This window comes from Acipenser ruthenus, chromosome 1 (assembly GCF_902713425.1).
Source record: "Acipenser ruthenus chromosome 1, fAciRut3.2 maternal haplotype, whole genome shotgun sequence".
In the NCBI taxonomy this organism is placed as follows: domain Eukaryota; kingdom Metazoa; phylum Chordata; class Actinopteri; order Acipenseriformes; family Acipenseridae; genus Acipenser; species Acipenser ruthenus.
In genome coordinates this window covers 13,882,383-13,896,621 of record NC_081189.1, presented here as the reverse complement: position 1 = coordinate 13,896,621, position 14,239 = coordinate 13,882,383, and the positions used below count along the sequence as shown (strand labels likewise).

General features: G+C 36.1%; 1 protein-coding gene across 4 annotated transcripts in view; it reads left to right on the top strand.

Annotated features, from left to right (window-relative positions):
• The window catches only part of LOC131703069 (A disintegrin and metalloproteinase with thrombospondin motifs 3-like), a 95,178-nt gene extending 85,418 nt beyond the window's left edge, over positions 1-9,760 (top strand). For all 4 annotated transcript variants that reach the window (XM_059006141.1, XM_059006081.1, XM_059006017.1 and 1 more), the window contains 3 exons: positions 1,904-2,111; positions 5,697-5,814; positions 7,191-9,760. In XM_059006141.1, coding sequence (XP_058862124.1) covers positions 1,904-2,111; positions 5,697-5,814; positions 7,191-7,726 — 862 coding nt within the window. In that variant the 3' untranslated portion in view covers positions 7,727-9,760. The remainder of the gene's footprint in view (positions 1-1,903; positions 2,112-5,696; positions 5,815-7,190) is intronic.
• The last annotated feature ends 4,479 nt before the right edge of the window (positions 9,761-14,239 follow it).

Below are 14,239 nucleotides of genomic sequence, written 5' to 3'. Positions count from 1 at the left end.
CTGGTAACACCCTTTTCAAAATCAATTGAATATGAGCTCATTTTTCACTATCTTCCACCCCTCCTTTCCCTAAAATTTAGGTGAACTGGAGTTCACAGGGTCCTTGCTACCAGGTACAATACAAGTATATGTGTATATATGAGAGAGATGTTATATGTAACACCAGCTCTATTTAATTATATTAACCTGGGTCAAAAATATATGTCCCTCTTAACAGCATACTATGTTACCTTTTCAGTGTGTCCTCAGTGGGCCACTTTAACTTCATATACAAATGTGTGTTAACAAATTATTGGACAAAGACTGTAGGGGTTTATCATAAGCCTTTGAATAAAACCGCTAAGCATAAAGGAGCCAGTTCAGTTATTTTCATTTAAATTCAGGCTATAATGAGCACGTTAAACATAATAGTCTAACTGTACCATGCTTGGACCAAGCCTGACCTCTCTCCGTTTCTAAGAATCCCCTGCGCAAGCAGCTTTCAGACACCCTGTTTACAGCAAGGCTAGTTTTTTAATTAATATGAAACTCTACTGCAAGCGCTTTTCCAAATTCACCGCATGAAGTCATTTTTGGCCGGATTCAAGAAAGCCTCAAACCAGTATCTTTTAGGATAAGAAAAATGCTTACATCCTAATTTTTTATAACTAAGCTCTCATTATTTTCTTATAATAATAATAATGAGGTACATATTCCTGTATTTCTTAAAGCACCTTCCTTTGGTTATCATTCAAAGTTGGCAAACACCGAATCCTGCTTTGCGGTGCCGTTCCAGAATTATACTGTGTGTCTGAGACAAACTTTTAATTCTTTCACTTTTAAACTATAGTTTCCCTGTAAATAAATGCATTTGTTTATTACTACAGTAAAACTTAAATAAATGCAACACTGTGGTCTTTTGCTTTTGCCTGATAAGGGAGGGTTGGTACATTCAGCAGGTCGGCCTGACCTTACACATTCACTAATAATAGTTTTCTACTGTTATACTAGAATAAACAGGAATATGGAATCCTACAATATTCTCATAGACTAATACATAGTACATTATAACATTCTTTTTCTGAATAGTGTTTTTTAACAATGTGTTTAATATCTCTGCTGACTATATTCTTTTAAAATACATTACAGTCATTCCAATATTTGTTGCATTTTCACAAATGTTCAATTTGTATCCCAAAGATCACCTTTCACTCAAAAAGTACAAGGGAAGACGAGTTTTAGGTTCACTCGTGACAGTCTCCATTTCTATAAAAATATAATTGTGTCCCGTATGGTAGTGATTTACACAAAAAACATGAAAACCTTTAACAACAACAAAACTTGTTAAACCATCAAATCAAACACTATTAGATGAAGCATTAATTTAAGAGAGAACTGGCTGGGGATAATACAGAAATGTGGTCACTAAGCCATGGCAAGATATGAATAATTAATCACCCAAAAGAATCAACTAGTTTTGCTTCATAAAGTCAAACGAAACCTGCTGAATGTTGCGTTAACATATCGAATTACATACTGCTTTGTAGTTTTCCCATGTACTTAACGAAAAACTAACACAAATTAAAAAATGTGACATTTCAATATCTAACATGAAATGCTGTACCACTATTATGGCTTCCGGTAGACTTTTGCAATATAATGTTGTAGTTTTATACGATTACATGATTTAAGGAAAATAAATTATTTTATATAGTTTTTTTATTTTTTTAATGTCTCAATCCTAAAATTGTAGGTGATGCAAAAATGTGGCCATAGCTGTAATGTTTTAATAAATAAATAAGTTTCAACTGAAGGATTGTTTCCAAAAATATGCACTTTATCATCACAACTGATGCTTAAAGGGATATGTTTTGGTTCATTGTCTGTTGCTTTGAGGATTTTAATGTCATCGTTTCCTTCTTAGTTGGATCACGGACGAGTGGGAACACTGCACTAAAACCTGTGGAAGTTCTGGGTATCAAATTCGTACAGTGCGTTGCATGCAAGTCCTTAATGATGGAACAAACCGCTCAGTTCACAGTAAATACTGTAGTGGGGAAAAGCCTGAAAGTCGAAGGTCCTGCAATCGAGCTCCATGTCCTGCACAGTGGAAAACTGGATCGTGGTCAGAGGTTGGTATAGACTGTTTGTTGTTAAAGGAAGATTGTTAAATCCCATTCACTGTATAATCAATAGCTCACAGGAGTTTATACTGGAATATACTGTATGTTTATCAGCGCCAAATCACATTTCTTACCTCTTTTTATTTTTTGTTCCCCCCCGCATTTGGTGATAAAGATCTCTGGATTCATTGGTTGTTTTTGTACTTTTATTTTGGATACACAATGTTTTCAAATACAGAGCTTTTACAGCTCAACAGCTGAAGTAAAACTGAACTACAGTACTTAGTATTTAGAACCAATATGCAGAACCCAATTTAATATAACATTGTCTTTGAAATATCTCTATAGTCCACAATAACGTATTAAATATAAGCAAAGAACCAAAGGCCAAAAATCAATATTGCCTGGGCTAATCAACGATAAACCTTAATGAGCTTGCCTTTGAATGACAGAATGCCAGTTTGTCAACTATAAACATTGAGCCAGATAAGAAATGTTGACAATTTAATGAGTGAACTGTGCAAACTGCTACCAGATTTTATGGGCAGCCTCTGCATGCATGGGGAGATCAGATCTCTGTTACATATGTATGAGTTCTAATCAGAATCCCATGGGCCCAATAAAACAAAGTCCAACATGAACAGTGGTCTACCAACCATGGTTTCCTCGATAAGACCGGTAGCAAACTTTTTTTTTTTTTTTAGAATAATGAAAAATGAATAATTACTGAGGATAAGTCTCTTTATGGGTAGTGTTCATCTTTTCATTCTATTATTTAGCCTTTAAGCTTACTAGATAAAACATACTGCCACTGTTGGTTCTGAAAAGGGCTCTGTTAATTATAAAGGATTATAGAGCAACTTTTTTTTTTGAAGTACAGCTTGTTTATTATTTCTTTGAATTTAAGAACAGATTTAAAAAATAAATACAATGTATCACGGTAGGCTGTACCACCACTTAATTTTTATCACATGAAAAAGCATACAGATTATACTGAAATTTATGCAACAAAAATAATACATTATTGTATGGCTCATAATTTCATTCTCCCCAGGACAGGACACGTTTTCAGAAACCACTGGCTTAAGGGATGTATCTTTGCTTTAATCATAAAATGACAAAATAATTAAAATCTTCCACCTAAAAGAAACCTCTCTAGTAAAATCTTAACTGCCAGTGTTCCATAATAGAGAAAAATGTTGGAATTTGGTCAAACAAATTAAGGTCATGTTGCATTCATATCTAATAGAGAAAACATGGCGTTAAGGCGTTTCTTGCACATTCCCGATATCAAGGAAACTTTGCAGACATACAGAGTCACGTGCACTCTGAAGGAAAATAAAATGAATTACCTCACCTGTGAACCAGTCCAAGACGATGAATGTTCCTAACCATGATGCTGTGGACTGAGGAGCACAACTAGCAGGTGGGTTACAACCATCTTGATCTGGCTGATCATCTTAGTCCCACCAGCATCATGGCCAGCACCAAGAACAGGGTCTCCATGTGCTTCAGCACAGGTAACCAGACTTGACATATACCCCAAATACCAACTACCACGGGACAGAAGCCATGTGGGAGCAACATCTCGCCATCTTCACTCCAAACCTGCAGACCATCAGTGTCTTTGTGTCGTATATGTACCTATGTCTTTCACAATGAACCTCCCTTTGTAAACATTATAAAATGACCTAATGTATCACAAATGTTTTTAAACTTTCTATATTCAATCAGGAATCAATACATGTAGTTAAACATTTTCAAAATCATTTTTCACTCTTGCCAAATACCACGGCTTAGACTGCAGATCAATTGTATAGGTACACATACAGTTGCTGTATTACTTCAGGAATATAACATACTTTAAATACTTTACACATTATCTGCTTTTAAACAAACCGTGCATAAATCACAGCATGGAAATAGAGACATTGACAGAATGCTGCAATGTGGGCCATACAGATCCATGAACATTAAACTTAGAAACCGTAGGCTATGGCTTGATAAATGAGCTTGCCATTGCTATATCTCATTTGTACGCTGCCAGGTGGACAGCTATTCTCCTCCTGCATTTATCATCGTGAAACAATACAAGAATTACCCACATGATTTAATCAATGATTTAATTGTAATACTGACATAGCTCTGTGACAGGATTGGCCGAGGTTTGAGACTCGGAGACAGTTTTAAAGTTCAAAATAAAGCTTTTTAATAAACAAAAATACCAAATAAATAGGCACAAGGGCCAAACAAAAAGGTTTTAAACATAAAATAAACACAAAGCAAAACTTACAAAATAAGCTTTCCAGGCTGGGCGTTGCCTTCACTGGATTACCAAAAACAGAAAACGCAGCACAAACAAAACACTCCTTCTCTTCTTCCAGAACTCTCCTCCAGCCAGGGCTCTCCCCTCGCTTTTATCCCCTGTGGCTGGAGCCCAATTAATCAATAATTGCTAATTATTCAATTAGGGCTCCAGCCACATTCTCACATGTTTCCCTGGCAGGGAGGAATTTTAACCCCCTCCCTGCCAGTCCCAACCATGTTCATAAAGACGGGGCAGTCCCCCGTCACAAGCTCTTTTAGAAATAATTTCCCATCAATATGTTTAGGATTGTACTTCTCTAATATGCTTGTGAATAATAGTGTTCAGACTTTGTTTTGTTTTTTTTCTTGGGCTTTGGTATTCATCTGCATATTAAGAATATTTTCAGTTTATTTATGGTGATAACACAGTTTTGTGTAATGACAAAGGAATATCTAAATATGATTATATGTTAAAGACTTGAGATGACAAAGCTGGTATCTGCAGTAAAGTGAAATACTTTTAAAGACCCAGGCTAGCAGGCTGCATTCTGTAACGTTAATGTGTAGGTGCAGTTAATTGTATACAGTCAATTCTCGTTAAAACAAACTCAGATTAGACGGATTTCCTGATAGTAAGAATTTTCTACAAGGTCTCGGCTAAATTTAGCAGTTGCTTATTGTAAATTACTTCTTATAATACAAATTCACTTAACACGAATGTCCTGTTAGTACGAATTATTTTGGAGCCCTCCCAGGGAAGAAAAATATAAATAAAACTAAGCACCCTAGTTTGAACAGCTGAGTGTAAAGGATATTGGGAAGTGTATTAACTTGCATCCAGATTAGTGCTTCTTCACTGTATTTTAGTGCTGTCTGGGGACTACAGAGCCTATGATGCATTACTTTCTCACGCAAAAACATGCACTATCCTTGCGTACAAGAAACAGAAAGATGTTACAGATTTCAACATTCCCATGAGCACTTTGTCAACCATTGTAAAAAAACGAGCTACACAGTACAGGCTTATGTTTCTGATTTACCCTGACTTTGAGGACGCCATGCTTTTGTGGTTTAAAAATGTTACGATCAGAATGGAACATGCCGGTTTTAAGTGCAGTTCTTTTGCAATGTATACTTTTTGAGAGTATTTAAACACACAGTACTTTTAAATGTATAATACTTTTCATTGTTAATTAGAATTTCTGATAAGACCTTTTTTTGCTGGTCCCTAGAAATTCATATTAATGAGAAATGACTGTGGTTATTTCCCTCTGTTTATGCTTACAGTGCTCTGTAACATGTGGAGAAGGAACTGAGCGCAGATCTGTCACATGTCGCACTGGGGATCACTGTGATGGAGAGAAACCAGAATCTGCCAGAATATGCAAGCTTGCTCCTTGCAATGGTATGTAAATGTTCGTATTTAAACAGAATTTGATTGAATCAAAAGATGTGTATGCTTTCCGGGTATCTCGGCTCATCCGGACAGTTTCAGATTATGCTGAGATGCACAGACTTCACAAAGCATCCATACATCTTGGCACTGTGTAATCAGACATGCTGTTGTGTGTTTCATTTTTACTGAAGTACATTTTTACATGATAGTTTTGTATTTGGCACTTAATTAATTACTGAATTTTTTAAAGTCTATATTATCATTATCAGAGCCACGCCTGCGTGAAGGTTTCACTTCTGCAAGGAACTTGCGAGCCACTTCATGTTATTCTGTTTAGCCACATTTCTGTTCGTTGAGACACACCCTGAGCCAGATTGCAGCAGAGATGAAGAAACATTTGCTCTAATCAACATTTGGGACAACGATTTAATCCAGAGAAGTTTGGAGGGAAGCATCCGTAACAAGCGCGCCATCTTGAAAGCCTGAACAGATGAAAGGGTGGTCATGTGAACGTTGCTGCTTCCTGGGCATTGCATACACACATTGTGTACTTGCTTCTGTCACCCAGGTCGAAAAAAATCAGTGTGAAATCACACAGCCGACCCGCATGCCACCAGGTCGCGACCCGGGTAGAGCAAGCCAGTGTGAAAAGGCTTTGGACTGTTGATTAAAACAATGATACTACTACATTACTAACTTTTTTTATTTAAACAAAGTTCCACAGGAGGTTCGTGTTTTACCAGGCTTTAAAAACAGAAGCACTAAGTGGCAATGTTGTGCTTCCTATGAACACTAGACCAGAAGTACTTCCAAATTCTGTATTTTCATTTTCTTGCTCTTTAAAAAAAAAATAAAAATAAAAAAAAAAAATAATAATAATAATAATAATAATAATAATAATACACAAATAGTTGTATAATTTGTCTGAACCTCATTCAGATTCAGTTCTGAATGTCCATGTCTTTGTTCTGAATTTGTTATTTCTTCTCTGTTGTACTGTTAGATGCTTGTTGTGGTGAGACTGATAAAGGCAATGATTTGTTTTTAAATGAAGCTGCCCGCCTGTTAATTAATCTCATTCCAAGTTTTACTCTAAGCCTAATTGTTCACAATTGAGCTTAATTAGACAAACTGTAGAAAGGAAAGACTCCGGTCTAAAATCGTACCTGCTATTTTCTGATCAATTGTCTTCATATTTAATTCTATACCCTAAAGACTATAATGACATAGATTAAATGGGGAAGATTAAATCTAAAATTAAGGACGCACGTGGGTTCTGAAACGCTGCAAGAATAGTGTGGCCTTTAAAATTTTTTTTTTTTTTACTTTTCAATGAACTAGCTTTTCAATGTTCTAAGCATAATCTTTTTTTTTTTTTTTTGCAGATGAACCATGTACAGGAGACAAGTCCATATTTTGTCAGATGGAGGCGCTCGCAAGATACTGCTCTATCCCAGGTTACAGTAAGCTTTGTTGCGAGTCCTGCAGCAAGCACAATAGCACTCTCCCTCCTTCATTCCTGTCTGAAGCAGCTAACACCGAAGAAGAAATCAGTTTTGAATCTGTTCAGATTCCTGGACTCGTAACCATACCAACCTCCACACAATATCCTTCAGTCTCTGTTTCCAACAGAAAAGGCCCTCAAAGCCGTAGACCAGCCACAGAAGGTGATCAGGTTGTTTCTGCAGCTGACGAGAAGTCAAAATATGCAGGCAGTAAGACTTACAGGTTGGTAGCAATGCAATACCAGCCTCATTCAAGCAAAACCGCCAGTAATTCCTCTGCATTGGTAGTCAATAATCCACCACCTGAAAGTAACAGCAGTTCATCAGTCCCTCTGTCACCAGAGGCATTTACAAGGAAGACTGAGAGACATGTGGACAGGAGGTGGCCCACCAGGTCTTCTGCTGTGAAGAGATGAAGGTGGGCACCAGGATAACAAGAACTATTTGTAAAACCAATGTGGACATAATGGTGCATCCTGCAAAAAAATCCTTTTCAAATCCTCAACATTTATAGAGATCAAAAAATAGTAAAAGTGCTGGTTCACTTGTGTGTTATTGGCTTCCTCTACCAGTAAATCAGTAATTTGTCTGTAGTGACTGGAAACACACCAAAGATATGCTCAAAAAGGGTGGATTACTTTGGCTGTTCCTCTAATAAAAGTCAAGGAAGTTTTGCACTTCAGCTGAAGCTATAAAATATAAAAAATAAAAAAAAGATAAGTTATATAGAATATACCGGACTCCAGCAAATTTGTTGTTTTTACTAATTTGCCTGTTTTTGTTAAATATTAGATATTTATAAGCAATTGCAGCTGTTGTGTAAATAATGTATTATGCAAAACATCAGTATTATTTTTAAAGAAGGCAAGTTGTACTGATTCATTCTTTTTTACATATGTTACCTGGACATTGGGTGCCTGCCATTCCTTAACTTAATGTTTATAGAAATACAGTGTAACAATTCATTGTAAATGAGCTGAAAGACAATAGGTTCATGTGATCAAATTTCAGTTTCAGTTTGTTTCTAAAAATATATATAGCATAGGCAAAAAAAAACTCAAAAATAAAAGCATGCTCTGCTTCTATGTCAAAAGATACACTCTATACCACTTCATTTTTCTTTTAATAGTTTGAATGGTGCTGGCTTGAAATTACAGTGCTGTAATTTGTAAAAAAAAAAATCTGTATTCTAGGTACTGTGTCCTTACAAAATAATAGAACTGATGGATTGATAGGTGAGTAATGCAAAAGAACGTTTTCATTTACAGATGCCATTCATACTCATTGTACGTTCCAAAAGGCAGACACGCTTTCAAGGTCATTTTTTTTGTAGGGGACCTTTTAAATACCATTTATACAGTACACATGTTGCCTTTAAGCTAATCTGTAATTAAAAGAAGTAAATACATGGATGAGAGCTATTTATTTCAACAGGTATCACCTCACTTGCACAACGCACCTGACTGCAATAGCAATATGAGTAATTTATATCAGTTTTATCAGTCATTTTTTCACAGTTCAGACAGTCATACTCTCCTGTGTGTTGCTGTATAGTACTTGTATATAGGATGAGAACCTAAAATATTTATTAAATATTGATGTTCTTACAGCATTTTATGTAGTAATAAATATGATAAAAAAGCAGTGAATAACTATTTGCCAACATATCATAGAAGGAAAAATGATGCTAACTACATATGGTACATGTCAAATGCATGTAACAACGACCATGACTGACAAAACTAAATAAAAAAAAAAAGTTTAACTCTAAGGACCATTTTTAAATTAACAAAGATATGACAACGGTTTTGACAAGCATTTTAGGATTTCATAGTTTACTAAAAAAATTGACGTGCAATTATAATATTTGTAAAGTTTCCCCAGACAAAGCTGTTTTTTTTATCACAGCAAATGTAGAACTAAAGAAACATTAATATTCTTTTTTTTATTATTATTGTTGTTTATTTTTTAAAAACAAAATCGGCAAAATTATTTGAGGACATGATTGTGAAATTATCTCCATGATAATTTGGGGTAGTTGAAGAAAAATATATACAGTAAGTGTAGTCGGCAACTAACAGTATTGAAGCACATAGTGCTACACTATGGAAGTCTTTTTGTTGTCTTGCTTGTAATGTAACCCCTTGACTCGTTGCCTCTAAAGAATTGCTGCTACTTTTATGCAAGGCTTTCTATGGTCAAAGAGAAGCTAGTATTTTATAGATTTTATATTGACAATCCCTGAGCCTCGAACAGATATAGGATATATTATGTATGTATCCCCAGTACTCCCCAAATGTAAAAATATGAATGCAGAGATTCTTTTTATTATTTTTTACTGTTTTGCTCCTTTTGTACCAAGTCATTTTTTTCTGTTTTAAGTGTACACTACTGATGCTGTTTGTTGTATTGGGGAGCACATAGCAATAAAATTTTAACAAAACTTCAAAGGTGTCTCTTTTGTGTGAGGTTTTAACTTTAGTTCAGTGCACCTCTACAGTCCTGTCCAATATTCTAGCACCAGATTAATGGGACTTGTCCAGAACCTCTTCCCATGGTATTGTGAACTAATTTACTTCTCCTGTCACTGGCCAGAGCACTGTCTAAAATGTTGGTGGGCTGGATAACACATGAGTCAGTGCCACTGTCACCTTTTTATAATATTTGTAAACATAATTTACTGTAATAACCAAAAACATTCACTGTCCAAACACTGCCAGACAAAAATGCATTTTTTGATTTAAACAGAACAAAATCTAAATGGATATTATTTATCGGTTTTAACCTAAATCCATTTTGGATTTACTGTGCATGCTGAACTATACTACTTTGGTATATCCCAAATCTGTAATGGATAACATTTCTATTTCAGGGAACCAGGGTTATTGTATATAACCTAACGGTCTATAACCTTTTCAATGCTACTGTTCCGCTGGCCATATCAATAATGGGGTTTCCATGCAGGTCAATTTACACATGAAATCAGGTTTGTGGCCGTAAAAAATGGCCAAAGAGAGGGATAGAATAAATCTCATTTACTCGTGTAAATGACGAAACACACGGGAAAATCCACTCCCAGTTTGGCATGTTATAATAAGCGGGACTGGGCTTGTTTTTGAGAGTCGCTGGTTGGATTTTGCATAACCACCCATAGTAACATAGGTTGTGCTTGTTTAGAAAGGCAGTGGCTCTTTTTTGTCTCATGAGTCTTGGTAACTGGTAACCTTCCCCATGTGTCTCACAGGGAGCCTGATTCCTGAACACCTCATTTTGTTAAGAGTTTGTGCAGGATACAGCAGGCAGTGGCAATTTTGGGAACAAACTAATGCACTTCAGTCCATTTCATCAGTATCTGCCACCTCGCTTTCAAGTACCATTAGCCATATTTGCCCAAGCGTGGCATTGAATGCTTCCTCAGCAGCTGCCAGCCGTCCGGACGAGTAGGGTTTCTAAGCTAGGGTAGTATACAGAGCATCACCTGATCCCCTATATGCTGTATTGCTTGAATGAAAGGATTGGTTTTCAGCCATGGTGATCTGCAATACCTGTTGGTCAGTTTCATTTTATACTCCGAGTTCATTTTTAAATTTAATGAGTCGTAAGATAAATTAGTTGAAAAGTATTCACTACTAATGATATGACACCACACTAATATAGCCGTAAAACACATTATTAACCAACCAGGCATGAGGTATTTTGCTTTATTACAGCAGCTTATATTCACTCGTGTACCAGTTCTCTGTGCACGGAAACCACATTTTCACAAAAATTCACTAGTAATCTTCAAAAACAGCACGAGTTCTTTACACATAGCTAATTTACCTATCAACCCCCACCTTTCCCATTCATTTGCATGACGTCGGATGAAAAGCCTGGTTTACTCGTAAAATAAACTGAGCGAACGGAAACCCAAAAAAGCATTTTACACGAGACATTTTTCTTGTGTAAATGTCTTCAGTTAAAAACAAAAAACTTGCATGGAAATCTCATGAATGATACAGACCACTGCTTTCAGATAATGACTTCACAGTTTCTATGAGTCTCTCTGACACTTTTGATTTTTCATGCCATGCAATAAAGACATTTCTGTTTTACTTCATTCTTACAAACCATTTGATCAGAGATGTCATTACCATTGGAGGATACTCCACTACGTTCTGCTGATCTTCATTATACCTGGGTAATTTACATTGGTTAATGAACAATCTATGTTAATTTTGGTGAAATTGGGGGTGGGGGGGGGGGGGGGGGTGAACCAGGGCTTCACTACTTCCTAATTTCACTTGTCTATCATCATTGACTCCCTATTTAAACTCAGTCACAGCTCAGCTCTTTCTCTTTCGTTAAAATCCTCCCTGCAAAAACACTTGGGAATGGTGTATAAATAGGGTGATCACGAGTGTTAGTAGGTTGATTGGGATTGATGTTGGTGTTAGAGGAGTTAGAGATGCGTATTCCGTGTTCCTTGTTCCGTGTTCCGTGCTGCCCCGTGCTGCCCCGTCCTGTGTTATTTATGCCTGTGAGAGTTTTGTATAGACCTTTTGTTTTGGCCCTTATGCCTGTTATTTTGTTAATGTGTTTTTGTTTGTGTGTTTTTCGTGTTTTGTTTATTTATTTATTTATTTATTATTATTAAAGTGTGCATTAGCGCTTCACTGTACCTTCTGTATCTCAGTCTCAGTCTTGGTAAACAACTGCCGTACCAATGACGCTGTCCTGTCACAGGCTGCAATTAAAATCCCCAGTGATAAGTTGTTGCCATGTATTAGCAATTTAAAAAAAAAAACAGACATAATCAGTTAAACAATGTATTTTTAGATCCTGGAAATAGCATGACTACTGCAAGAATATTCCAGCTACCAAGAGAATCAGGGTTCCTTCTCATCATTTAGTAGTGAGATATGTCTGAACTGTTTAACTGTAGTTAATTAAATCTTCAACAGTGATCGACACAACTAACCCCTTCCCCTGCTTTTCACCATCGGGTAGAATCTGCTAATAGATGTTACTAAACCATTTCTTGTCAACTACTGAGTAAGGATTTTCAGGAATGCAGTGAGGTTCAAGCGAATGCTATAACATGTGTTTATTTTTTATTTAATGTTGTTCACATGCTGCATGTATACTAATTATAAAATCTCTGTGGTATATAGCTATGTACAGTTTGATGTACCTCACTTCACCTTATGCTATTAGTGATGGTGGCTAGAGGGCTGTTTAGATATAAATGTCACATATAAAAAGACCTTAAAACATGACAAATGTATTTCATGACCAAAGTCATGTCTTATAATGCTGTATTGCTTATGTTTAATAAAACTGGTTGCCTTTCTTGCTTCTAGCTGGCAGCAAAGTATAGACTTTCCAATAACTTTGGAAAACTTGCTTCAGAAAAGTTCCTCTAGGTTCCTTGGGCAGTTCTTGTATACATCTTTTTTCACTCCAAATTTACTGAGACAGATATCAAAATCATAGCTCTGGAAATAGTGTAGCCTTTCTTAACGTCCTCCTTCAAGCCATGTTTCACAACCCATTCGTGCATTTCTGTAAGCTTATCCTTGTCATCACACAAGTCATGCTACAAGTTTAGGGTCAGCAAACATCTATACAAACGTGCAATTTCTCAAAAACCTGTGCAGTGTAAAGCATGCTGAAACTTATGATGATTTTTGTTTTACAAAATGGCAATGCATTTGGACATTTAGTAACATAAAATATACTGTGTATAGAATTATCTTACTTTTGCCCACAGTTATATACTGTATTGTTGACACGTCAGGGTTTTCACAAAGCCTATTATTTCTCAAAAGACACCTCCGTCATGTGATTTCCAGAGCTATTTTACTATAAACCAAACTCATAATTACGATTCATATGCTGAGGTTATTCTAGCGAAATTAAATAGATATACCCACTTTAAAGTGTAATGAACTAGACCTATTCTTCCCTATTTTATCTATTTCATTCTGAATAATTTAATGGGATTAAACACGCATTTCAAAAATATACATAATTCAAATTGCTTTTCAAGACGAATACAAAAAAACTGTCAGTACAGAATCTACTGTCTACTCGGAGAATACTGTTGCATGAAAGTCAATAGTCCCATCGCGATTGTAGCTCATTTGCTGATAAAAGAAAAATAGTCTTTGTTCAGTGGCTGTATTTATTACGTGAATTATTACCCTGAAGGTCATAATGTTAAATGTATCTGGTATTCACAAAAATGTGCCACCTCCACCAAAAAAAATGATTATAAGCAGCAGTGTGGAGTAGTGGTTCGGGGCTCTGGACTCTTGACCAGAGGGTTGTGGGTTCAGTCCCCGGTGGGGGACACTGTTGCTGTACCTTTGAGCAAGGTACTTTACCTAGATTGCTCCAGTAAAAACCCAACTGCTTAAATGGGTAATTGTATGTAAAAAAATAATGTGATATCTTGTAACAATTGTAAGTCGCCCTGGATAAGGGTGTCTGCTAATAAATAAATAATAAGGAATGTCGCCTCACAAATTTCCAAGCATTGGACTATAACGCTGTTACGAATGAATCTAAAACCTGTCTTCCTTTGTACAAGGTGCAATCACCTTTTTTGAGTGAAAGGTGTATGCGGCAGAGATAGATATCCCTTTGATAGAAACAGTTTACTTTATTTGAAGTCTTCCCACTGATGATGGGAATGGGAATGTAGAGATGGAAGCCCTGTTAACAAGACTTAAGTTTTTGCAGGTATCAGGCTTTTAAAGTACTCTGTATGTATTAGTCTATGAGAATACTGTAGGATTCCATATTCCTGTTTATTCTAGTATAACAGTAGAACAATATGATTAGTGAATGTGTAAGGTCAGGCCGACCTGCTGAATGTACCAAACCTCCCTTATCAGGCAAAAGCATCTTTTTTAATTAGACTCAGAGCCTCAAACATTTTAATC